Below are 27,756 nucleotides of genomic sequence, written 5' to 3' on the forward strand. Positions count from 1 at the left end.
TTGCTTCAATATATCCACATAATTTTCCTTCCACATGATTCCATCTATTTTGTGAAGTGCACCAGTCCCTCCTGCAGCAAAGCACCCCCACAACATGATGCTGCCACCCCCGTGCTTCACGGTTGGGATGGTGTTCTTCGGCTTGCAAGCCTCCCCCTTTTTTCTCCTAACATAACGATGGTCATTATGGCCTAACAGTTCTATTTTTGTTTCATCAGACCAGAGGACATTTCTCCAGATAGTATGATCTTTGTCCCCATGTGCAGTTGCAAACCATAGTCTGGCTTTTTTATGGCGTTTTTGGAGCAGTGGCTTCTTCTTCACAGAGCGGCCTTTCAGGTAATGTCAATATAGGACTCGTTTTACTGTGGATATAGATACTTTTGTACCTGTTTCCTCCAGGATCTTCACAAGGTCCTTTGCTGTTGTTCTGGGATTGATTTACACTTTTCGCACCAAAGTACGTTCATCTCTAGGAGACAGAACGCGTCTCCTTCCTGAGCGGTATGACGGCTGCGTGGTCCCATGGTGTTTAAACTGCGTACTATTGTTTGTACAGATGAATGTGGTACCTTCAGGCGTTTGTAAATTGCTCCCAAGGATGAACCAGACTTGTGGAAGTCTACAATTTTTTTTTTTTAGGTCTTTGACTGATTTCTTTTGATTTTCCAATGATGTCAAGCAAAGTGGCACTGAGTTTGAAGGTAGGCCTTGAAATACATCCACAGGTACACCTCCAATTGACTCAAATAATGTCAATTAGCCTATCAAAAGCTTCTAAAGCCATGACATAATTTTCTGGAATTTTGCAAGCTGTTTAAAGGCACAGTCAACTTAGTGTATGTAAACTTCTGAACCACTGGAATTGTGATACAGTGAATTATAGGTGAAATAGTCTGTCTGTAAACAATTGTTGGAAAAATTACTTGTGTCATGCACAAAGTAGATGTCTTAACCGACTTATAGTTTGTTAACAAGAAATTTGTGGAGTGGTTGAAAAATGAGTTTTAATCACTCCAACATAAGTGTATGTAAACTTCTGACTTCAACTGAAGGCACGCACCACTTTTCTTCTTTTCTTTTCATTTCACTTCACCAATCTGGACTATTTTGTGTATGTCCATTACATGAAATCCAAATAAAAAGCCATTTAAATTACAGGTTGTAATGCAACAAAATGGAAAAAAAACGCCAAGGGGGTGAATACTTTTGCAAGGCGCTGTATCTAGCAGTCTGTATACCGGAGAAGCGAAGAGGTGATCCATAGGGATTCCCCCATCCACAGTTCCCCTGTAGCCTACAGTCGTTTAGATGTTAGATTTTAAGCTGGTTTGAAGTCACAATGCTTTGAAATTCGTCATAGACAGCACATTTTACGGCACGAGATCTAGTATAGAGCTATCATCATCATTTCCTAAACCATCAGAGTAAGTGAAAATGTTGCATTAAACGGACTGATTCCTATATATTTATTCAGCTAGGCAACCAATGACCACACCAATGGTTTGAGATAGATTTTGAGCAATGTTGATGGTAGGGATATTTCCAAATGCCAGGCTCTGAATTCATTATGTTGTTTCCCCAATGAAAGTCACAAAGGTATTCTGAAGAGGTGCTGAGTCTGACATTATAACATTTTATAATATCAGAACATTTCTTAATTTCTATCACATTCCCATTGGATTTGGAATGTGTCTTGTACTGTCAATGATTGGTTGCAAGGGCTGTGGAAACACCATAATATACGTAAGGAGTCAGATCATTTCACAACCAACAAGCAACTTGCAAGTGACAAATTTAGACATCCTCGCTAAGGTTGCCTAGCAACACAAAGGGTTTGTTTCCGATACAGCTGTTCCCGCGAAAGCAAGGGTTAAAATCCCATCTCCCACTGAACATTGCATGTCTCATTTGGGTGCTATGGAATTGCAAGCGACGCATCTCTTCACCATGTTTGACAGTCACATATTGAACATGTGCCTGTCCTGTCATCTATGGCAATATCATTAACTTGTTATTGAAGTAGTTTTAATTAATGCCGCACTTACTCTAGTTGATACAGCTGGCAGTGCTAATGATAATAATCATAGTTGATGTGGTTTAGTTGAATTCTCCCAATCCGTGATGATTATAATAATGGACATACTCTTGCTGCTTCAAGTCAAGCCTGATATCCTGTGCTGCTTGTCTATGAGCTGTGAACCTGGGTGAAGCTGTGAGAGAGAGCGAGAGTGTGTCTGTGAGAGAGAAGTGTGTGTCTGTGAGAGAGACCGAGAGTGTGTCTGTGAGAGAGAGCGAGTGTGTGTCTGTGAGAGAGAGCGAGTGTGTGTCTATGAGAGAGAGTGATTGTGTGTGTCTGTGAGAGAGTAAGTGTGTGTCCGAGAGAGAGAGAGAGTGTGTCTGTGAGAGACAGCGAGATTGTGTGTGAGAGAGAACGAGATTGTGTCTGTGTGTGTGTGTGTGAGAGAGAGAGAGTGTGTGTGTGTGTGTGTGAGAGAGAGAGAGAGTGAGCAAGAGAGAGTGTCTGTGTGTGAGAGAGAGGGGGAAAGGGATATGTGTGGAGCTGGTGCATTGTGCACCCATCCTCATAGTCAGTGACAAGCGGAATCATGTGGGGTGGGCTCTCTCTGTCACCAGTGTGCCTGACTGCCTGGCTCTGTCCCTGCCCAGTCAATCTCTCTCCCTCCCATTGTGACTCTCTATACCACTGGAACTATTCGCTGCTGCTTTTTCACGCTACAAAACTCGGATACATTTCATGTTCACTCTTTCTCCACATTTCCATTAATAATTAAGCAATAAGGAAAAGAGGGAAAATGAAGTCTTTTCTGAATGCCTTGAAGAAAGAAGGTAAGCTGTTGTAGTTGATTTGGAGGAATTTGATGGCTTTCAATGTTTTGAGTGGTGACTGAAAGTTTGTGTGGCGTACAGAAGCTGAGAGAATGAGTTCTATGCTGTACATTGTGGCGTGCCTTTTAATTGATATGGTAGTTCTAGCTTAACAAAAATCAGCATGTAGTTTTAGTAGCAACTGTTCATTAACTAAGGCAATTGTTGAATCACTAATAGTTACCGTTGTGTAACTTGTTTTGCTAATCTAAATATTGATGGCTGCTTTCATAACTGCTTCAAAAAGTCTCCAGAGGATGTTAACTATTTTGGCCCACGGTTTTCAAAGAACACAGCCTGGGAAAGTAATGTCTGTTTACAGGATATACTGTAGAGCGCATCCTAGGTTGTTGGTACTGTAGCTTGATTCGACGAATAATGATCAATGTCAACAACTCACAGTATATGACTCTACAAAGTGAAATGAATTTTTGCGACAGGCGAATTGTAAATTGAATCTGAGAGTTTTTGCAGAAGAGATGGAGTTATATTGAACTGTCATACAGACACACAGAGAACGCATTTGTTAGGATATGTCACTTTATTAAGCAGATCCAAGCGTATCAACATAACTGTATTCGCTTTGCCTCTTCCGTTGATGATAGGCCGTTCAGATATCACCATTATTGGGAGAGAGGTGAAGAAGGTGTGGGATCTGTCTTGTTCAGGTAGTGGTGGGTTGGGCATTTTACCTTTCCCTTACCTTTCCTCTCTTTATACCTCACGGGCGTACATTTTATTGTGGATATTTTCACCGAGTTTTGGAGGTTCACTGGCACTGCTTTACATTGTGCAATCAGGATTTGAATCTTCCTCAGGGGGAATGCATAGACTTGTTTTTGTAAGACGTCTTTTGGAGATGTTTTAAATAGATGACCCTTTTCCTTGGACAGTGTACTGTGATTTTGGCTGTTTTACAAAGCAGTGTCTTCTCTCTCACTAAGTGGCCTGTCTTTGCAGGGTTAAATCATGTGGATGCTGTATATAAGCCTCCTCTTCCTCCTTGGTGTTTAGAAGGCAGCGGAGAAATAAACATCATCATTAATCATGCTTCAGCTGTGTGCACTGTGCGCTGCTTCAAACACAGGGGAATTCCACCAAGGCTCCTATTATAGCTGGAGTGGAATAGAGTCCTCTCCACAGCCAGCCAGGCAGCCTGTTCTGAGGCTGTGAGCCCAACGCATTTGGAGCTCTCCTTGCATCTTCATTGAGGCTCAAGATGTTTAATGACTCAAGGTTGTTAATTGAAGTTTGTGTGTGTGTGTGTGTGTGTGTGTGTGTGTGTGTGTGTGTGTGTGTGTGTGTGTGTGTGTGTGTGTGTGTGTGTGTGTGTGTGTGTGTGTGTGTAGAGTATTCTGCTTACTGACCTGTTTCTATTTGAGTTTCAGAGGAACAATGAAGAATCTGACGTAATACTCTACCATAATGAAACTTGGTCTAATCCCTCCCTCCCTCCCTCCAGTGCCTTTCCGAGAGGCGCCGGCCCAACCTGCCCGGCGCAAGCAAGCCCCACGGAGCACCCTCGCTGCACCACGGCCGACGCTCTTGCGCTCCAACAGCGACAACAACCTGAACGTGAACAACCGGTCACCCCTGCCGTCCCCAAGCCACTCTCCCCTGCGTAGCCTCTCCCCCCGTCGGCCCCAGCAGCAGCAGATGCCAAGCCCCAATGGAACAGTCAGGACCATGGGGAAGGGGGCTCCCCGCCCTCCCCGCTCACCTTCCCTGGGGCGCCTGGGGGAGGAAGCACGGAGACAGACCCCTCAGCGACAGCCCAGGTCAGTCACCAACCAGGGTTTGAGTTATACATTGACTCTTGAGGGCTGCCAACTTCTTTTGCTGGTGCCCAAAATTAAATTGTGGATTTTTTTAGCGGGGGGCCCGGCCCATATTGATAACTCAATACTTATGGGTGGGCCCTGATTTGTTATGGGGCTGCCCAGGCTTACTAGCCCTCCGTTTAGTTAAACCATGTCACCAACTTTAGGGTGCGACTGCTATAGGGTGTGACTTTCCAATTAGTGCCCTTGGTAGTTTACAGAACCTCTACAAACAAAGTGCAGTTACAAAGAAGGATTTTGGCCCAGAAAATCTGGCCCAAATGAGTCCCTGGTGCACATGGCAGCTTGGGGAATAGAGATGGTAGATGTGTGGCACTCACTGTAGGTCGGATCAGTCTCTCTCATGAGAGTGTGGATGTTTGTTCATGGATGTGTGTGGATGTTGGCCCAAAAACAGTCCCTGGTGTTCACTGCATCTTGGGGGAGTAGAGATTCTAGATGTGCTCCACCATCGGTCTAATCAGTCACTCTTATGAAAGTGGGAATGTTGGAGTGGGGGTTTCTGTTGCAGACAGGGGAGGGAAGGGTTTGTTCCGTTGGGATGAGTGAGGCCCTGGTCAAAAGTAGTACACTATACAGGGAATAGGGTGAGAGGAATTACAGGCAGACAGAGGAGAAGTTTGGCAGTACAGCTGTCCCACTGTGACTTGGTTTATGTGTATGGGTTCCCAATGCCAATCGTGATAACTGTTACTCTTCATGAACAATACCCCAGTCCTACTTCCGCAAACTGCTTTCTGTTGGTTTACTTAATTTTATACTCCAACCCCCTACCCCAGATATACCCTGGATCCCGGTCTTATCACATATACCCCCCACCCTCCTACTTCACATCTGTCATTGTCACCGTGATGTACCACCAGATTTGAGTTGAGACCATTTTTGGTCCATGTTAATGACGATGTGTGTTTGCGTGTGAGTGTGTGTGAATGTGTGAATCTCTTCACCTAGCAGGGGGTCTGTGGAGAGCAGAGCAGGCTCAGTAAGTGGGCCATGCCAATTACTCACTGCTCACATAAAAGGAAAACGGAAATTCATCTAAATTGAATCTAAAAATGACAGATGTCACATAATAAATGATCCTATGGAAATTGCACCTTTTTTTCTCCCCTTCGCTTACCCGTGTTCAGCCCATGTTCAGGACGCATAATGAGTTATTGTGATTGCCTTCACTCGGCCTCCTCTCAGCCAGGTCAGCAGGCTTACTGGTGTATGAATACATTATTACTGGCACCGTTACTGGAGTAGAGCAGTTAAAATGGGACGCCGTTAGTTCCTCCCTAGTTACTGGAGTGGTTGCTATGGCCATTACTGCCATATGGTGCATATGTGTTTTAGCAGCTAACTAGCTTACTGCACGGTGTGTTAGATAATATCCTCCAACTGCGGACCAAAGCAAAGCGCTAACAGCTGTAGTGTATTTCGGAAGTGATCGGATAATTGCTGTTTGCTATTACATTACTGTTGTCCGTGTGGACAAAGATGATTCAGAGGTCAATAGAAAATACATTATTTTCTGTATTTAGTTCTAAGGCGTAGACAGTACTTGTGCTAAATAACTGTGCAGGGTTAAAGTCTGCTATTTTAAGTGTATTAGGTAATTCACCTACATTATTGCTTTTGATGTACTTGGTACTGTAGTAGATGCTCTATCTTGGTTTACGTACTGTACCTAGAAAGAGCAATGACAAACAGCTCACACGTATAGCCCATTCCTTCTGATTTCCTCATTTTAGCCAACAATCTTATCCAGAGCAATTTATAGTAGTGAGTGCATACATTTTTCATACTGGTCCCCCGTGGAAATTGAACCTACAACCCTGGCTTTGCAAGTGCCATGCTCTACTAACTGAGCCACTCGGTTTCCTTGAAAAGCTGATATATCCTGACATGATACCTTAAAAGAAGCAATTATTTACCATGACAGTGAGTGTTACATGAACACTCATCTGTTTTTGCCTCAGCATCGCAGTAGATCAAAAATAGACACATTGTGACAATATTCAGACACAACCATTGGCTGATGCTGCTGTTGGAGGACCTATTTTCTTCCTGTTCTTGTTTTGCATAAATACCTCTACCCACGACTGCCTCTTCCAAATTTAACATCCTTATGTAATCACTGTCTTTGGTTCAGGGTATGAGGGGAAGGGTTTGTGCATGACTCCATCCCAAATGGCACCCTATTCCCTACATAGTGCACTACTTTTGACCAGAGCCCTATGGGCCCTGGTCAAAAGTAGTGCACTATATATACAATAGGATGCCATTTGGAACACAGACGGGTGGGTTTGAGCATGTCGCCAACCAGGGTTGGTTGCTGGTAAACAAGGACTTGCTCTTTGTAGTTTGTAGAGGCGAGTAGCTGGTAGCCAGGACTGTGCCCCAAATAGCACCCTATTCCCTACATAGTGCACTACTTTGACCAGAGCTCTATGGGCTGTGGTTAAAAGTGGTGGACTATATAGGGATTGGAATATGGTGCCATTTGAGACACAGGTCATCAACCATGGTTGGTTGGTGGTAAACAAGGACGTGCCTTTTTATAGTTTGTACGGGTGGTTATCTAGCTGGTAGTTGGTAGCTTGTGCCCTATAAACCTCTCACTGGGTTATTTACACCGTCTGCAGTTTTTTTATGATCTATTATTCATCCCGCTCATAAGTTTCTCTTACGTCTCGTACCGTCCATAGCACACGTGCACAGTACAATACCCTTGTGTTCTTCCAATTTGGTATATGGCAACACAAGAGTGTCCCGTTGCTATTTAATGACCGTAACAACCCTACCCGACACTATAGCTATGTACACTAAAGTACCTAGACCTGTCTGTTAGCCTAACCTTATCTCCATAGTCTTTCCATCATGCAGCAATCCGGTGCCGTTTTCACATTTTGGTTGCATCACACTGCTAAATTTGATGCCCAGTATTCTAGCAGATCCCCCAGACTCTCTTTTTCCCACTATTACAATTTTCCCACTATTGTGTCGACCCCAACCAAACTGTGCTGGCTCCAGCACATTTACAGCAACTATGGTGGATGTGTAACCAAGCCAGCTCAAGACAGCTTGGCTCGGCTCGACACAGTAGTGTGTGTAAAGCCACGATAGCATCTGGAGGATCTGATGTGACAGCTTGACTGTGTAACAGGCAGTGAGCTGCTGTCAGTCACAGTGGTCTGCCATCTCCACACACACACACACACACACACACACACACACACACACACACACATACACACACACTACCATGGCTACTAACCGTAAAGTCATGACTAAAAGGTCAACATTGGTTTGACTGTTGCCATTTACAAAGGTCACGTTTTTATGATTTCGACCTACCAGTGAATGAATGGCAGTGACATTAGGCCTATGCATTTATAGGCTATAAAGTGTGTAGCATCTGTGCTAAGTCAAATAAAATCTCAAATTGTGTTGCTGTAGTTACACAAAAAGTGTTATGTAACGTGAATGTCGGTGTTGTTGGTGAGACCCGATCATGCTTTATGGGGTAGCAGGTAGCCTAGTAGTTAGAGCATTGGGCTAGTAACCGGAAGGTTGCTGGATCAAATCCCCGAGCTGATAAGGTAAAAATCTGTCCTTTTGCCACTGAGCAAGGCAGTTAATCCACTGTTCCCCTGGTAGGCCATCATTGTAAATAAGAATTTGGTCTTAACTGACTTGCTTAGTTGAATAAAGGTCAAATGTACACACTGTGTTGTATGCGATCCCTGGGAGCATGGTATTCAGTGTGTGGACTCTGCAGAGTCTCTTTCCAACTTGTATTGATAATTTGTTATAGTCAGCACCTGCTCAGACACAATGGATGTGTATGTCATGTTTTCCCTTATACTGATTCACACTCTCAAAATCTAGAACCTGAAAGGGCTCTTCGGCTGTCCCCATAGGAGAACCCTTTGAATCTTTTTAGCTCCAGGTAAAACCTTTTTGGGTTCCATGTAGAACCCTTTCCGCAGAGGTTTCTACATGGAACCCAAAAGTGTTCTACCTGGAACCAAAAAGGCTGTTCCTATGGGGACAGCTGAAAACCCCTTTTGGAACCCTTTTTTCTAAGAGTGTGAAGGATGGGAGGCTATGCTATGCTAGCCTATCCAGTTGGCATGAGGGATGCCTTTGGCTGTGACTTAGACAGAAATAGTGATTCACGTGGTATGCTATCTAATCTCGGTTAATTTGGTCTGCGGAATTTGGCCGGATGCTTGATTAAACCATTTACGTTCACGCAGTCGGTACATTAGATATTACAAGGTATAGTCCCTATCTACAGTTAAGCGGAGGAGGCTATGCTAAACTAGGTACCTACAGTGATGCTAAACTAGGTAGTTAGCATGAGGGATGCCTTTGGTTGTGACTTTGACAGAGTCTCTATAGAGTCTTAATGAAGCACCAGCCACAGCTGGAATTCTCCTCTGGCCCACTTTCTCTCTCTCTCTGCCGCTCTGCTGGCCTCTATCGCCTTTGTGCGTGTGTGTGTGTGTGTGTGTGTGTGTGTGTGTGTGTGTGTGTGTGTGTGTGTGTGTGTGTGTGTGTGTGTGTGTGTGTGTGTGTGTGTCATGCTGTGTACCTGGGCTAGCAGGTGGAGCAGCGAGGTGGGTAGGCTCTCGTCCCCCAGGCCGAGCACAGGAAGTGAACATACCAGGACATCACATATCACTGCTCTGCTGCTGCCTTGGTTGTCAGGCGTTTATACTACATCATCTCCATGAGTACAGCATGTCATCTGTGGCGCTTCAAAATGTGTTGTCATTTTCGGTGTAGATCTTGTTGAATTACACTGTGTTCGTATCAGTGACATTGACGGATGAAAAATGTTTACCCGTTTTAAGTCTAAACAAAGTCCACAAAGTATGTTCTATGCAAATTAGCTTTGCTGTGCAAGGCCCTTGTGCTAAATGCACAAGAGAATCTCAATTTGGGGCCCTTAACTTCATACTGTATTGCAGAAGACGTTGTAATTTTTCCATCTACGTCCTCTTCCCCTGTGTCATTTCTCTCTACAAAGCAGGGGAAGGCCAAGAGCTCTGTGGATAATAGTTCTGATTGGTTTCCCTGTTCTCCTCCTTGTGTTGTAGAATAGATGTGTGTAGAGAGTAGGTCTGGACCACAGGCTGGGATAGGAGTGGTAATAGGGCCCCTGTGGAGGGACCCAGACACTGTACAGCAACTCCAAACAACCGAATGGACAGCGAGCGTTCGCTGCTTTAATTAGCTAGAAGGAGCATTCGTATTCAACAGAGGAGAGCCTCGTTACTGCCTCAGGCGTCACTATAAAACAATGTCCAAGGGATTGTAAACATATACGAGTGGACCATCATAGTAATTATACTGTCCAAGCACTATCCAATCATTTGATAAATTGTACTGGTGGTTCTGAGATTTGAAAAGATTTAGACAGTATTGGATAAAATAGTAATGTCTCTCAATTGCTACATATTTTACTTCTCCATGCTATCGAATGTCAGACTTTTGAGTGGGGAACGGAATATATCAACAGCAAATTGATGATCAAAACAGATTTGATTATATTCCTTTCATTAGTGTGGCTAATGAGCCCGTTCCAGCTATGATCTCACATTGTAGGCCGCCAGTTTTACAGCAGCCCGACAGAGGGGGCCATTGTACAACCTTTCATTCCTGTCAGTGAATTTCCTCAGCTACTATGACATGCTGCTCACTGAGTAGAGTTCACTAAATACTAGGGATGTGACGATCAATGGAATTTTGTTGACAATTATTGGTCACCCGTTATAAAATATACAAAATAAATACATTCAAAATAATTATCCTCTCCTCCCCTTCCTGGCTGGACTCAACCACACATGATATCTTTTTGAATGCCCGGGCGTCCCGTCTTCAGTCAGCTGTTCTTTCCACACACAAATGATATTTTTTCCACCTCTTGTCTCTCTTTATATCGGCTGTTATATGTAAACCAAGCTTACTTTTACTTTGCTGCTTTCGGGTAAAGTTTTTCGACTTTAAAATGAATTTGATGATACATTTTTTTTTTATAGTATTATTATTAAAACGCTCATGACAGTTATTTTATTTTCATGACGGTCTTCATCCATAATCGGCAGTTACACGGTTATAGAGCCCTACTAAATACATACCCATATCATTTCACTGTTATGTGAAAAGATGTACCTTGCACTTTTTTCTCTTCCCTATCCTGTTCCCTGAATATCCCCACACAGTGCTTTATACCAAAAGACTGTGCTCCATTTAAGAAAATCACTTTATTTGACCACAAAAAAAATGATGTTTCTATTTTTGTGACTACGGACTAACCTTCCCCTAACCTCAATCTTTTTCCCTCTCCTTCTCCAGCCCACACAGGGGTCGGGAAGCTTTCTCTGATGGCATAGACAGCCAGGGGCCCAAGCGTAAGCTGTACAGTGCTGTGCCAGGGAAGCACTATGTGGTGACCCAGTCCTACCAACCACAGGCCGAAGGGGAGATCCCCCTGTACAAGAACGACAAGGTCAAAGGTAAACATCCTGGTCTTTCTATGCTGTATCCCAGTATCCCAGTTTAAATTGGGACACATTTTCTACTGCTTGAGTACTGGGTGTTCTTATAGTCTAATGGGGGGGGGGGGGGGGGGTGTATTAGACACTCAGAAGGATGTCATTAAGAAGTCAATCAGTAATCTGCTTAGATTTAGCTAAATGATTTTTCCAACTAAGTAAACAGTTAAAAGCAAGATATTTATGCAAAAGACTGCAGTGAATTTTATTTACTATAGTTATTTACTCTCACTCCTACTCTAGCTATTTCTAACATCAGTAGTAGCTTTATCTCTTAGGAAAAAGGACTATTTCGTTTACTGATGTGTTTTTCCTCAGTACTTTGAGTTTTAAAATTCAATTGTGCCATTTCAAAGGTTACATAATATTTACCTGTCAAGCTGTCATGTTGGGTAAGCTGGAGTGGCATTGAAGAGACCACATGCCCATCGGTGGAGTGGAGCTAGGGTCTTTTTAGATTAATAATGACTAATGCAGTCAATTCTTCTTTTACATACTACTATTTACATTTCTCTTACACACTCTTTCCCCCCTATCTCTTTCTCTCTTTTCACCCCCCTCCTCTCCCAGTGCTCTCCATAGGGGAAAGTGGTTTCTGGGAGGGCAGTGCCCGTGGTAACTTGGGGTGGTTCCCAGCAGAGTGTGTGGAGGAGAATATCCCTAACCAAGTCCAGGAGGAGAAACCATGTAAGTCCTTGGTGTGTGTGTGTGTGTGTGTGTGTGTGTGTGTGTGTGTGTGTGTGTGTGTGTGTGTGTGTGTGTGTGTGTGTGTGTGTGTGTGTGTGTGTGTGTGTGTGTGTGTGTGTGTGATCCCTAGCCAGGCCCACTAGGAGAAACCTCCTCTCAAGACAGATCACCACGCTGTTCTAAATCACTTCTAAATCTCCGCTCGCAGCGCCACGAGGATTGATGTTTTATTGATTGGTAGAACAGTTGTTAGTGTAAAGTCTGATGCCAAACGGCCTCATTTTTTCGCCTCACGCAGCCCATCCCTCTCCTCCTTTACAACTCAATAGGGCTCCATTATATGAATAAAGGAAGGAAATTGACCTTTATAACAAGAGTTATTTCGTGACCTATCGTTTTATTCAAACACACACACGCCGTTTCTTCAAAGAAAAAAGCAATCAGATTCTTGTGAGATATTTTTTTTCCTGTGCTCGGTCTCAGCTTTAGCTCTCTTATGCTTCGATAACCCTCTGAATATGTGAAGTGCCTTCTGGCCATGGCAGGCTGGTAATGCAATTAGCACTCAGCAGCAAGGACACAGTACACAGCCTACACATGCGTTCTTCACAACACGGTGTTTGCGTGAATTATTTGCATTCAGTAGGCTAAGCCACAGGGTACATGCATTTACAGTAGCCTATCTTTGCCTGTACAGTAGCTCATGTTCGATACATGCGTAACCTGTGTATTTCATGCTTGGTTCCCTGACCTCTCCTAGTATGTCATTCTGGATTATGGGTAGAGAGAGCCACACAGAAACCTGAGACTAGACTACAATGCAGCTGTAGTACTGTAGTGAATATGTAAAATGTCTGAGATGTTGGCTGGTAGACTGCTTTCTTCCTTTGCTTTTGTACATGTACAGTAGTTTTGTACAGTTTGTGTGAATTTGTGTGCGTGTACTCTGCGCATACTACGTGTGTGTGTGTGTGTGTGTGTGTGTGTGTGTGTGTGTGTGTGTGTGTGTGTGTGTGTGCGCGGCCGTGTGTACGCTTCTGTGTGTGTGTGTGTGTGTGTGTGTATGTGTGTGTGTGTGTGTGTGTGTGTGTGTGTGTGTGTGTGTGTGTGTGTGAGTGTGTGTGTGCCCCTTGCTCCTGGGGGCAACATTCTGTTGAAAGTTATTTTGGTCCAAATAAATGCCTTCCACATCAGTGCAGCCAGTGTTCAGTAGCTTATGAGGCCATGCAGCTCTGCTCAGGCCAGAGGGGATGAGGGCTCTCTTGAGTTTAAAGCACACCATGATTGCATGATCCGGCTGCACTGATGTACTGACATAATAGTAATGTAGCTATTGAAACCCTTAAAGGGATAGTGCGAGATTTTGGCAAACCATTTTCTACCTACCCAAATTCAGATGAACTCATGGAGACCAGTTGTATGTCTATGCATGCTGTTTTAAGGAAGTTTCTAACTAGCGTTAGCGCAATGACTGGAAGTCTACCGGAACGGCTAGCATGCGCATCTACCTCTTACTTCCCTCTGAATATGTGAAGGGCCTTCTGGCCATGGCAGGCACACACACAATTAGCACTCAGCAGCAAGGACACAGTACACAGCCTACACATGCATCCTTCACAACACAGTGTTTGCATGAATTATTTGCATTCAGTAGGCTAAGCCACAGGGTACATGCATTTACAGTAGCCTATCTTTGCCTGTACAGTAGCGGGCATGCGGACCTCATGTTCGATACATGTGTAACCTGTGTATTTCACCCTTGGTTCCCTGACCTCTGTCTTCTGGATTATGGGTAGAGAGAGACATTTACTTTTACTATGTTACGTCTACGCCTGAGTCCAGGTTGATTTTGTGGAAGTTGTTGTTCCACAACTACCGCATATCAACCAATCAGCATCCAGGATCCAAACAACCGTTTTATAACACATTATAAAAAGCCGCATTTGACTAAAACAATACTTCAACACTTTCACTTTCGCCATCACAATCTAATCAATCTTCTTCAACAACAAAATAATATACAGGATTCCCACTGGGGACCAAATATATGCTGTCACTACTGTAGGTCATTTTGCATAAAAGTGTCTTCTAAATGGCATATTAGGAGGGTGGTGTACAGAAATAAGTTAATGATGTTTTAAATTAGAAGTCAGGCAGGCTTGAGAAGCATTGGCAAACCATCTGTGATGCAATTGGCCGGGAGGGTCTGGTCCGTGTGTGTGTGTGTGTGTGTGTGTGTGTGTGTGTGTGTGTGTGTGTGTGTGTGTGTGTGTGTGCGTGTGTGTGTGTGTGTGTGTGTGTGTGTGTGTGTGTGGCATCACAATATGAGTCATTATGATGTCATTCTGCCTGCTACTCCGCTCTGACAGAACACTGATATGCCATTGAATGTTCCAGACCCTCATGTTTGTGTGTGTGTGTGTGTGTGTGTTCCAGTGTGTGTGTATATGTGTTCCAGTGTGTGTGTGTGTGTGTTCCAGACACTTACCTGTGGCTTATATAGTATCAGAACAATGTGCAGTGACTGGAGAGGTCTCTTGATAGGAGAAGGCTAGATTTGGTGTTTACCCCTTAAAATGTGTATTGGCCTAGATGTTTTTAATGTCCGATAATGTCTATACTGAACAAAAATGTGAACACAACATGTCAAAATTTTCAGGAAATTAGTCAACTGAAATAAATGTATTTAGGCCCTGGGCAGGGGTGCAGGCATGAGTGGGCCTGGGAGGGCATAGGTCCACCGACATGGGAGCTAGGTCCGTCCACTGGAGAGCCAGGCCCAGCCAATCAGGATGAGTTTTTCCCCACAAAATCGCTTTATTACAGACAGAAATACTCCTCAATTTCATCAGCTGTTCATGTGGCTTGTCTCAGAAGGTCCCGCAAGTGAAGAAGCCGGATGTGAAGGTCCTGGGCTGGTGTGGTTACACATGGTCTTTGGTTGTGAGGCCGGTTGGATGTACTGCTAAATTCTCTAAAACAACGTTTTGCCGGCGGCTTGTGGTAGAGAAATGAACATAAAATTCTCTGGCAACAGCTCTGATGGACATTCATGCAGTTAGCATGCCAATTGCACTCCCCCCTAAAACTTGAGAAATCTGTGCCATTGTATTGTGTGACAAAACCGCACATTTTAGAGTGGCCTTTTATTATCCCCTGCACAAAGTGCACCTGTGTAATGATCATGCTGTTTAATCAGCTTCTTGATATGCCACACCTGTCAGGTGGATGGATTATTTTGGCAAAGGAGAAATGCTCTCTAACAGGGATGTAAACAAATGTGTGCATATGGAACATTTCTGGGATCTTTTATTTTTACTTTCAGATTTTTCTTTTGTATATTTGTGAATCCTGAAAGACCTACTTGCTGTACTTAGTGACTGGACAGAGTCACAATGACTCAATCAGTACATTTTGACCGAATCTGTGAATTATAGGAGTCAGTGCTACTGTACAAATGCAGTTTGTGAAGGATATGATAATTCACTATTTGACAGTGCAATGTCGCCGAGGCTATAATTAGCATGTACTTTTCATCCAGTCTTGTCCTCACAAATACGTCTGTTTTCATTCACCTGAAGGGAAGATAATGCACAGAGGATTCTAGACATTTCTACTGAAGGACCATCTGAATATTATGGTAGTGGCTATCTCTGCTTCTGTTTGGTTACTAACATCATGCAGTTGTACCAGCATCATAAACCCTTTACTGTAACACTCATGTACATTCCTGATTGATATATTGCCATGGAAACGTCCTCTGTACACTGTACAAGCCCGGTTGCTATGGAGTGGGCCTTGGCAAGATTTTTTTTCCTCTCTCTTTTTGTACAATTTTTTTTCTCTGTCTCTCTCTCTCATTCTCTCTCTGCACTAAGAACGGAGCTTACGTGGGATTTTGTTCATTACCAGATAGAGTTGTTCTCTTCATGTCTATGGACATGGTTATGGCCTCTATATATATTCACATACCGGGATTGGTAAAACTTTCTGGGGATGTTGCCTGAAGGCTTTCTAACCTGAGGAGTAGAGGTGGAGAGGTGAGGTATCCTGACTTTGGACGGGGACTTGAAGGTGGAGGTGTGAGCGTTTCTGGGAAGCACTCCATTTGAGGAGAGGACAGAAGGGGGCAAATGGAAGAGACTGCCAAATCCAGGAAGAAGGTTCATTTTGGAGGTACAGCACTGTGTGAGTGTTTGGGGGGGGGGAGGGGGGGGGGGGGGATTGAAGCGAGGACCATATCTAGCCGGTAGTCTGGTTGTAAACAGGGTTCGAAATGTTTTCTGGGATCCTAACGGAAAGTGTTTTACCTGGAAGGGAGAAAGGCATATGTAGGTGGTATTTCTGTTAGTTATTTTCAGTGTTTTTAGTTGGAAGTGTGTGTGTGTGTGAGTTTATTACGTGGACAATGGATTGGGTAAATTCTATTCTCAAGTTGAGTGTAGTGCTGCTTATATAAAGGAGGTAAATTAAATGGTAAATTAAAATGATATATTTTAATGAGCTGTACTGTATGTTGCTTTACTGTATGGCCTACTGTATATGTATGCATTCATCTTCCTCAGTTGAAGTAATTCAAGAGATGTAGACATCTGATTATGCCTAACATAGGCAGTACAGTTTGGCACTGGTGTTGAATCTATTTAGGGCTGAATCTATTCCACGGTGCTAGTTTTCTATTCCATACACATAGTATCCTTGGCCTGTGTCAGAATCCATTTGAAATGCAGGAGTCAGGTTGGAGCTTCTGTGGATTTACCAAGCTAGCCACTGACTGTGCTATGCTAGGCTAGCTACAGTGCCCCCGTGGTGATGTGATTTAGTATTCACCATCAGCAGCTGTCAGAACAGTGCACACTCTTGTCAAGTAGTCTTTTTGAATTCTGCTCTCTGTGTGTTAAGGAGAGGAGGGAAGTGAGGGAGAGAGAGACAGAGAGAGAGGTGTGTTTGCACTCTCTCAACAGAATGAGAGATGGTGGGTACAGAACATACACTATGTATTCAAAAGTATGTGGACACACCTTCAAATTGGTGAATTTGGCTATTTCAGCCACATCTGTTGCTGACAGGTGTATAAGACTGAGCACACAGCCATGCAATCTCCAAAGACAAACACTGGCATTAGAATGGCCTTGCTGAAGAGCTCAGTATCTTTCAACGTGGCACCAGGATGCCACCTTTACAAACAAGTCAGCTTGTCAAATTCCTGCCCTGCTAGGGCTGGCCCAGTCAATGGTAAGTGCGGCTCAGCCGCGAAGTGGTAGGCCACACAAGCTCACAGAACGGGACCACTGAGTGCTGAAGCGCATAGCATGTAAAAAGTGTCTGTCCTCGGTTGCAACACTCACTACCGAGTTCCAAACTGCCACTGGAAGCAACGTCAGCACAAAAACTGTTCATTGGGAGCTTTATGAAATGGGTTTCCATGGCCAAGTAGCCACACAAGCCTAAGATCACCATGCGCAATGCCAAGCATTAGTTGGAGTGGTGTAAAGCTCTGCCATTGGACTCTGGAGCAGTGAATACATGTTCTCTCGAGTGATGAATCACGCATCATGATCTGGCAGTCCAACGGACGAATCTGGGTTTGGCGGATGCCAGGAGAACGCTACCTGCCCGAATGCATAGTGCCTGTAAAGTTTGGTGTACATTGAATAATGGTCCGGGGCTGTTTTTCATGGTTAAGGCTAGGCCCCTTAGTTCCAGTGAAGTGACATTTTTAAGCTTCAGCATGCAATGACACTCTAGACGATTCTGTGCTTCCAACTTTGTGGCAACAGTTTGGGGAAGGCCCTGTCCTATTTCAGCATGACAATGCCCCCGTGCACAAAGCAAGGTCCATACATGAATGGTTTGTTGAGATCAGTGTGGAAGAACTTAACTGGCCTTCACAGAGCCCTGACCTCAACCCCATCGAACACCTTTGGGATGAATTGGAACGCCGACTGCGAGCCAGGCCTAATCGTCCAACATCAGTGCCCAACCTCACTAATGCTCCTGTGTCCCAGCAGCAATGTTCCAACATCAAGTGGAAAGCCTTCCTAGAAGAGTGGAGGCTGTTATAGCAGCAAAGGGGGGCACCAACTCCATATTAATGCCCGTGATTTTGGAATGAGATGTTCGACGGGCAGCTCTCCACATACCTTTGGTCATAGAGTGTATATCACTGACAAGTTATAGGGTACCATTTGGGGGAGACACGGGGGGCTGCTGTACAGCACAACACTGACAGGGGCTTCGTTCTCAATGGCACTCTATTCCATATATAGTGCAGTACTTTTAACCAGAGCACTATGTAGTGCACTATAAAGGGAGTCGGTTGCTATTTGGGACATAGCCAGAGCGACACCACTGACAGGGTGTTTCATTAGTACTGTGGATGGCTGGGGGATTTAACCTGTGCTAAAAAGGTGCTTTACACATCTGCCTCATTGCCATGGTGTGCATAGCCTACAATCTGGTCGGATCTCAGAATATATTAGCTTGGCAGTTTTATATCTGAGCCTTAAAATTTGAACTTAAAATTGAAACTAAAGATGGTGATTAAGCAATGATGTACATTTCAGATGTCTATGAGATTTAAAATAGTGGACTTTCATGAAAAAGCAGATGGGATGACCTACAGTGGGATAGTGTACTTTCTAGAAGAGGCCTTGAATAGGGTAGGACTCTCTTATGAGTACACGTCACATGTTATCTACATGGATGATACGTGTACATAATATAAGTCATATAACTCATCCGGCTATCAAAGAGGCTGTGCTTAGAAAATAAATCAGTGACTATGACAACGAGCAAGTAGGTTGGAGGGGAAAGTGTTGAGTCCCACGCAGCCCAGCTTCTGACAACTGATATCATCACATATCAACATAGAGAACCTACAGAACAATGCCAAAATAACACTCACTGTGGTCTTCAACCACGTCTTCAACATCTCCACATCCTCTGAATTAATTCTCCTAGTTTGTAAAGGCTTTTGGGTGGCTGTTTTCAAAGGGCCTTTTGGTTTTACATTGGCTTATTGTTGTCATTGTATGTCTATATTTAGAGTTCGTCTTTTGTGAAGTACTGAATATTTGGTGGTGTTTATTGCAGTTATGAAAGGATGTTCTTAGGAAAGGCTATACAGTATGTGCACTATACAACTTGGATTGTATCCAGTGTTAATTATTCTCTGTGCTATCCCTAACACACACACACACACACACACACAAACACACACACACACACACACACACACACACCTTACTTTTGTCCCCTTATTTAATTTGCGTCAGTCCACTACAGCATTTGCAGCCACTTCGTTCTAAAGCCATTACAAACCTCCCTACACTGATTGTTAGGCAATATTGATCCATGCCTGGGTTCCAACATTATACCAATGACGTGCTGCTTAAGGCTACTCACAATGGCTTGGGTTGACTGCTGGATCACCTTGAGTACATTGAGGGTCCGGCTTAATTCAATTTGCTGTGAGACAGCACCTGGGAATAAAGTGCCATATGGTGCAGTGCTCGTTTCTGTGAAAGAGCCTCTATGACTCTCACTAAGGCGTCTTCTATCTCTGCTGGAGTCCCAAATGGCACCCTATTACCTGAATAGTGCACTACTTTTGACCAAAGCCCTATGAGGTCCGGGTCAAAAGTAGTGCACTGTGTAGTGAATAGGGCACCATTTGGGGCGTAGGATGTACCACGCACAATTTGGAATGCTGTTTGTTCTGAGTGGTTTGTGATACTGGCTGACTGGCTCTGTTGTGCGGTTTCGGTAGTAGTCGCCATTGAAGTGAAGCTATTTCTAGCAGTACATGTACGGGTACATGTTCTGCTTATTTTCAGGGGTTAAGAGGGCCTTCTTCGAACAATTAGAAAGACGTAATAGTCATATTGTTTGTCGGTTTTCTGGCGCTGTACTAGTACCTATTTGATTTCATAAAATGGGTCGAACACAACCACCACATTTGAATAAACATGGATAGTGACCTATTTTATTTGGAAGGGTTTAATGTGATAAGAAATATCTTATATCTCTCCATAAGCTTCATTTTGAAAATGAAAAGCTGTTATATTCTGCCTCTTACTTCAAAACAGTACCGTACTCCAAAGTAATCAATGTTCATTTAGAGCATGAAGAGGGCAGAAAATGATGTGATGCCTCATCTGTTGAATCGGTCACCCCTTTACCGATCACTAACTTAATGGCCTGCGTCCCAAATGGCACCCTATGGGCCGTGGTGAAAAGTAGTGCAGTATATACGGTAGGTAACATGGTGCCTTTTGGAAAACAGTCATGGTCACCCCTTTAACGAATTGGTCACCCCTTTTACTAATTGTTTTGTTGTCTGTACTGCAGATGCCAGGGCAGACAGAGCTGAGAGGAGGAAGCTCTTCAGGCACTACACTGTGGGATCCTACGACAGCTTTGATGCGTCAAGGTGAGGATTGGTTTCAGGATTGGTCTTGGTTTACTTACTGTTTTTCTGAATGCCTATTCATGGGGATGTTCAGAGGAAAATGCTGAAACCATGATACCATACAGTGTGTGATATCTTCTTCTAAACTGCTATAACGTATGAGAAGTTTTGCAGAAAATGTATACATTGATAGCGTCTGTGACAAAGATGCTGCTGACGCATAACCCCTCATGTTTGGTGTCTGACTTCAGACTATAGATCTGAAGTAGCATCACCGGCCTTATTCAATTGAAAATAATGGAGGAAACAACTATGCACGTACGGTAGTCAGCTATTCATCTGTGGGTTTTCGCAGCCAATCCTCCCAGATGATGAGGCGAGTGGTGAATGTGAATTGTGAACTCAACCGTACACAGCGCTTGGCTTATTTCGTGTATTTCCTTTCATTTGGGAATAGCATGTATGGGACATTGCATGTTACCCTTTTACCTGACGTTCATGTGCATATTTCCGTTGTTTTATTCATTCGTATCAACCGCGTTCATTTTATGTCAGATCATCTACAGTGGTACTGCACTCTAATCTCTGGCACCGCTGATTACGGCACAAGAAAGGTTCTGAGAGGACTCTGGATCCTTCTCTCTAGAAAAAAAGCTTCTAAAAGGGTTCTTTGTGGGTGACAGGGTTCTACCTGGAACCATAAAGCATTCTTCTACATGTGCAAGCCCTAAGAACCTTTTATTTATCCAAGAGTGTACTGTAGCCAAAGCCTTTTATGGCAAAGCAAACTTGTGCAAGTGGAGAACATTGAGGAGGAAATTGGCTGGGTGGGAGTGTGTGTGCGTGTATGTGTTTGTCTCCAAAGGAGAGGAGATAGGTTGGGTGGGAGTGTGTGTGTGTGTGTGAAACCTCTCGCTGTCAGATGGATGGTGATGTAAGAAATGCTTGAGCTCGGGGCCTTGCTTGTTCGCACTTGGGCATTCGATGCCGGGACTGTTATGCAAACAGTAACCAACTAAAAAAGTGTACCTAGGAAAGAAAGCACTCCATTCACAATGTCCTCAGCTTCTTCTCAGGGAACAGTCTACATGAGAAAGCATGGGGTAACTACATGTTTTAACTGATGAACATCCCAATTAGACTGTATTGCAGCACATGCATTAGCCTACATACCTGATGGATTTAATTGATTTTAAAGCATGTACAGTGAGGGAAAAAAGTATTTGATCCCCTGCTGATTTTGTACGTTTGCCCACTGACAAAGAAATGATCAGTCTATAATTTTAATGGTAGGTTTATTTGAACAGTGAGAGACAGAATAACAACAACAAAAATCCAGAGAAATGCATGTCAAAAATGTTATAAATTGATTTGCATTTTAATGAGGGAAATAAGTATTTGACCCCTCTGCAAAGGACAACATTCTCTGCAGTACTCTACAAATCAGGCCTTTATGGTAGAGTGGCCCGACGGAAGCCACTCCTCAGTAAAAGGCACACGACAGCCCGTTTGGAGTTTGCCAAAAGGCACCTAAAGGACTCAAAGATGATGAGAAACAAGATTCTCTGGTCTGGAGGAAACCTAGTAGCATCTCTACGGTGAAGCATGGTGGTGGCAGCATCATGCTGTAGGGATGTTTTTCAGCGGCAGGGACTGGGAGACTAGTCAGGATCGAGGCAAAGATGAACGGAGCAAAGTACAGAGAGATCCTTGATGAAAACCTGCTCCAGAGAGCTCAGGACCTCAGACTTGGGCGAAGGTTCACCTTCCAACAGTACAACGACTCAAAGCACACAGCCAAGACAACGCAGGAGTGGCTTCGGGACAAGTCTCTGAATGGCCTTGAGTGGCTCAGCCAGAGCCCGGACTTGAACCCAATCCAACATCTCTGGAGAGACCTGAAAATAGCTGTGCAGCAATGCTCCCCATCCAACCTGACAGAGCTTGAAAGGATCTGCAGAGAAGAATGGGAGAAACTCCGCAAATACAAGTCTGCCAAGCTTGTAGCATCATACCCAAGAAGACTTAAGGCGGTAATCGCTGCCAAAGGTACTGAGTAATGGTCTGAATAATTATGTAAATGTGATATTTCCATTTTTTTGTTTTAATACATTTGCTAACATTTCTAAAAACCTCTTTGCTTTGTCATTATGGGGTATTGTGTGAACATTGATGAAGGAAAAAAACAATTGAATAAATTTTAGAATAAGGCTGTAACGTAACAAAATGTGGAAAAACTAGAGGTCTGAATACTTCCTGAATGCACCATACCCACCAACCAGGACAGCCAGTGTAAAGAGCAAAGTAGGTTGTCATGGACACACAGACAGAGTCCATGTTACCGGTGCTGTGAAGGCTGTTTACATGCTGCTCTGCTCATCTGCTCTGGCATGGGGGGGTGACAGAGGTGAGGGACTTCAGCCTGGTCCCAGATCTGTTGCTGCTGTCTTGCCAACTCAGCATAGCATAGCAGATCTGGGCCTTGCCAACTCAACCCGAAACAAACTGATCTGGGACCAGGCTATAGGGACAGAGACTCTCTGTAAACTTGGCCAGGCTTCTGGTTTGCTCAACAGACAACATATTTGGGGATTCCTTTATATTAGGGGGGATTTCCGTATTTTATCCTCTTGACCAGTTGCACTGCTCCAATAAATGAATGTAATCTCTTCAAGAGTCTGTAGGCCAACTTTGATGTTTAAGCTACAGTGTAATCTCTTAATACATGAAGCAGAAAGGAGACTACTACTGATTAGCTTGGCAAATACTGTCTGCATTGAGATTTGCCTCCTTTCTGCTTCATGTATTGACATATTTTACTGTAACCTTTTGGGATAGCTATAGGCTGCCTTCTGGGTTCATACTAGGATATTGGAATATACATGATTTGACTCTGTTTCCTGAAGGTCTGTAATCCCTGTATTACATGTAGAACACCCTTACAAAAAGATTGCAGTCAGAGTGCAGTACGACTGCAGTATGCTGCAAACAAACAAAACAAACAAACAATTCCTGCAGTAATTTTGCAGTGTAACTGCAGTTAGAGTGCAGTATAACTTCAGTTCTGCAGAATCTACCATAACCTTGTTGCACTATCACAGCGTTTCCCAAACACGGTTCTCGGGACCCCAAGGCGTGCACATTTTGTTTTTTGCCCTAGCACTACACAGCTGATTCAAATGATCAAAGCTCGATGATTAGTTGATTATTTGAATCAGCTGTGTAGTGGTAGGGCAAAAACCAAACCTGCACTCCTTGGGGTCCAGAGGACCGAGTTTAGGAAACCCTGCACTATGATGACCTATAGCTTCACTTTGGTCCTGGAATACTATGACTAGCCCCATTCTGATCACCAGCTCAAAGTAGAGCATGTTACCATGGCAACCAAGCATCCCACCACCACCGCCACAATCTTGCTTGCTACCTCTGCTGCTCTCCCTTCAAGATCCTCCTTGGAACCCAACCAAAGCATTGAACACAATACTAATTCTGGAATGATGTCTACTTCTGTAGCCTGGTTTGTGACAATTAGGCTGACCTACTGTTTTTATTCAAGCATAGGCCTACTAGATTGGAAGAATGACATTTAGATTGTCCATGCATCTGAAATGGTTAACTACTTCTACTCCAGTGGTTCTTGAGAATGAAATTAAGCAAATTCTTCGTGAGAAAATAATAAGTGAGAGCTTTTCATGTATTTATTTTTTAACCTTTTCACCAAATTGTGTATTCTTTCTTTTGGCACAATATGATGTGACAATGTATGTATTGGCCTATGATTATTTGTTTAGTTAAAGGCTATTTACTCAAATAAATCACATTACTGCATATTGGTCTGTATGCAATTTTGCAAACATATGTAGGCTAATATAGCCTAACTCTTCTCAGCTTTCATCCATGATACCACAGGCTGATTCAGTTGTCATCCAGATGTTGCTGTATACACAGAATAATACGAAATCTCTGAGACCAGGTTGCATACACTAAAGGATACTGCCGACTGAGGAATGAAATACATTTGATAGGCAGACTATGGGTGGTCGCTTCCACTAATTTGAAATAAATTACTCCAAATTTCCTGTCTTCATTCACCCATTAATTCATTCGTTCGTTCGTTCATTCATCCACTCAGCTTTGCACCCTATAGGCTACCCCTCATCGCTCCCTCCCTCCACCCTTCCCAGAGCCGCTGGCTTTTTAGCAGCAGTTTTTTTTCCCTAATGTTAACCGCTTTTGATTTTGCTCTCCGTTTTGGTGGAAATGTTTTCTCTCCGCTGTCTCCGGCTCCGCCCGTTTTTGCGGGGTTTTGCATCAACGTTTTCGGCAAAGGTGGACTTAATCTTTGGAGGTGCACTGTGACGGTGCGCTGTCGCTGTCACATCGATACAGGGAGCATCATTCATTATCGTAATTGATTAATTCGGTGTGCAGCCGACGAGCTGTCATCATGAAGCACTCGGGGCGAGCAGCTGTGGCTATGATGAGGATGATAGGATGTAGTAATAACGGTCGCTTTGCGCGGAATTTTCTCCACAGCGACTGTGTGATTGACGAGAAGACGGTAGTTCTACAGAAGAAGGATAATGAGGGATTCGGGTTTGTGCTGCGAGGGGCGAAAGGTAGGAGACGGACCTTAACTTAGTGTCTGTCTGTTGCTCCCTTGTTATGTTCATGTGTCGTCCACGGTCCACGTTGCACTATTTGTTTCCGTTGCGTCAGAGATGAGAATCACACACATATTGCTTATTATGCACCCATGCTGTTTTGAACACCCACTTACTTCAATAGAAATTCCAATACTTTTTTTCTCCCCTGTTGACGACAGTGTGATAGTGTTGTGGCTCATTCTCAAGTCAGCTCTGCCCCATATCATGTTTTGTGTGACCACCATAATAAGTTTAATATTGGTGCCTATAATGAACTGACTGAGCCTGTATTAACTGAATAACTACTGATATTCTGTTGACTTAAACAGCTTCTCCATCACAAACATATGTATCTGATCGAGTAGACAATTCATTCAAATCTCATACCCAAGAGCCCCTGCTCCATAGAATAGAAATTAACACAAGCTACTGTATTGAATGAACAGACTAACTTGCCTTTGGAGTTGTCTTCAAACACATGGCTGATTCATTGCAAGTGTCACTTGTCACCACCGGTTTCTTGGAGGTGCTGTGACTTCAGTTCTGCAGGGGAAAGATGCTACACAGTATTCGTGTAACATCTGTAGCAATCTGCAACATCTAAAACTGAAGTAAACTTTGACGTGACTTTGCTGATATTTTTTTAATTTTTTTTTTAGCTGATTGCAGAGGCGGTCAGTTTAGTTGTGTAGTATATGCATGCGATCCTGTCAGATCTGCAGTTTGTTAGTGTCTGCAGTTTGAGACACACACACACACACACACACACACACACACACACACACACACACACACACACACACACACACACACACACACACACAGCTCTCTACTGAACTGTACACAGTCAGTGCAGGGAATTTATTTGGACCAGGGTGGAGGGGTGAATGATGCGTCTCCCTAGCTCCAAACCTCTGCTGCAGCCCCAGCCCACAGTCTGTCGCTGTCCCTGGCCAGACAGCATGATTATGCCACTAAGCTGTAATTACATTGCCATTGTTCTCGACATGCATGTTTTTCGTGTCTTTAGTGATAATTACATTGCGTTATGATGATCCATCTAAATACAAATGTTACTGTGGTAGCGTTGTAATGATGTTCCTGCATATATTACTGTATATCACCAATGCATGTACATCTTCCATGTGCATGTGTTTGTGCGTACATGTGTATGCAACACACTTTACTATTTGGTCCAGTAAAATTTGTTTTCCATTTCCCTGACGGTGTCTGTTTTTGAATGTTGACATTCAAAAGGTGTCTATTACACGTTTGTGTTGAATTTCACGAGGTGACGTTTTGTTGAATTACCCTGTATTACATATGTGTAATAATGTGCAGTAATGACACTGTCCCATTGTCATTGCTTCCCTGCATTTCTCACCTTCTCTTCTCTCTCTGACTCTACCTGGGACGTTGCCTGCGCCCGCTCACCCACCCCCTCCAGCGGACACGCCCATCGAGGAGTTTACTCCCACCCCTGCCTTCCCCGCCCTGCAGTACCTGGAGTCTGTGGACGAGGGCGGGGTTGCGTGGCGGGCGGGGCTTCGCAACGGAGACTTCCTCATCGAGGTAAGGGAACGTAGTCTTTCTCAATTCGTCTCTCCTCGATTGCGTGTGTCCTCTCTCCTTGCCTCCTCCATGAAATGCATTGGAAAAGAGGGTCTGATGGGAGGGACCTTGGACCCACTTCTCCGATACGGTTGAGAGGGAGGCGAGGAGACGGGATGTGAGGATTCAAACGTTCCTCCCTGGACTTGGAAGATTCCATTTCAGTGTGAAGAATTTGCGATGATCTGTATCTTTGAAACTGGATGGGAGGTCTGTCTGAATGCATTTATGAATGTGGGCCCGACAATCTCCATAAGCATTGGTCTCGTTTGTGGGAATTTAGGGTAGTTTACTCCATTTAGCATTTAGAGTTTTGTTTGACCCAGAAAATCATGGCTTTCAGAACAGAACAGCCCATTCTGGCATAGTTTTCTCGGCCTTCAAATGAACTGAACCTCTAAAAGTGAGTTATAAAAGTCTGGATAAGCTCCAGAAAGATTCCTCATGAACATACTTAATGAGAAATCTGTGTTCTGTTAATGCTGAAATAAGGAATACTAAGCTACTGTATTGAAAGATATTTTGTTTTTTGGCTGCACCTCGTCTCATGTTGGTTGAAGCGCTGTCTGCTCCCCTCCTAAACTACTGTAATGTCTTCAGAGTTGTGCTCAGAGTCACTCCCATGCAGTACACTGTCCAGTTCTATCTGTCAGTCTTTTTGGTTGTAAGGCGATTGAGTTCATACCCAGGCATAGCCTGAAATCCAAACTGATATGTTCCGCTTCACTGTTGTTTCCCAAACATAACAGGATGAACAGTTAAATTCCAGGCTAACTCAGACAGTCACTATGGATTAGATTTCCACTTGAGCACAGCACATACTGTATGCGTAGCGCTCACGTCCTCTTGCTGTGGATTTCTCTTCCGTTTGTCAGGACAGTACCTCACCTAAATTCTTTATTTCTTTACTTCATTGTCTTAACATTTGACCACGGCAGGTTGTGGTGGCGCAGACCCTCTGGTCTAGTAGTTGAGAAGAATAAATGAATGAATTAATGCTTGAACAGTCTGAGGAGAGGAGAGGTCAGTTCCAGTTAATCTTTTTTTTCCACGGCTGTCACTTCAGTTCTGTGTCAGCAAAACAAATACTCTTTTTGCGCTCGCAAGATTCTGAACTC

General features: G+C 43.7%; 1 protein-coding gene across 2 annotated transcripts in view; it reads left to right on the forward strand.

Moving 5' to 3' along the window:
* shank2b (SH3 and multiple ankyrin repeat domains 2b) overlaps positions 1 to 27,756 on the forward strand; it is a 177,733-nt gene that overhangs the window by 79,233 nt on the left and 70,744 nt on the right. For both annotated transcript variants that reach the window (XM_029697128.1, XM_029697129.1), the window contains 6 exons: positions 4,352 to 4,667; positions 11,082 to 11,242; positions 11,852 to 11,968; positions 20,321 to 20,402; positions 24,918 to 25,000; positions 26,475 to 26,599. In XM_029697128.1, coding sequence (XP_029552988.1) covers positions 4,352 to 4,667; positions 11,082 to 11,242; positions 11,852 to 11,968; positions 20,321 to 20,402; positions 24,918 to 25,000; positions 26,475 to 26,599 — 884 coding nt within the window. The remainder of the gene's footprint in view (positions 1 to 4,351; positions 4,668 to 11,081; positions 11,243 to 11,851; positions 11,969 to 20,320; positions 20,403 to 24,917; positions 25,001 to 26,474; positions 26,600 to 27,756) is intronic.

The sequence above is a fragment of the Salmo trutta genome, chromosome 17 (assembly GCF_901001165.1).
Source record: "Salmo trutta chromosome 17, fSalTru1.1, whole genome shotgun sequence".
Lineage (NCBI taxonomy): Eukaryota > Metazoa > Chordata > Actinopteri > Salmoniformes > Salmonidae > Salmo > Salmo trutta.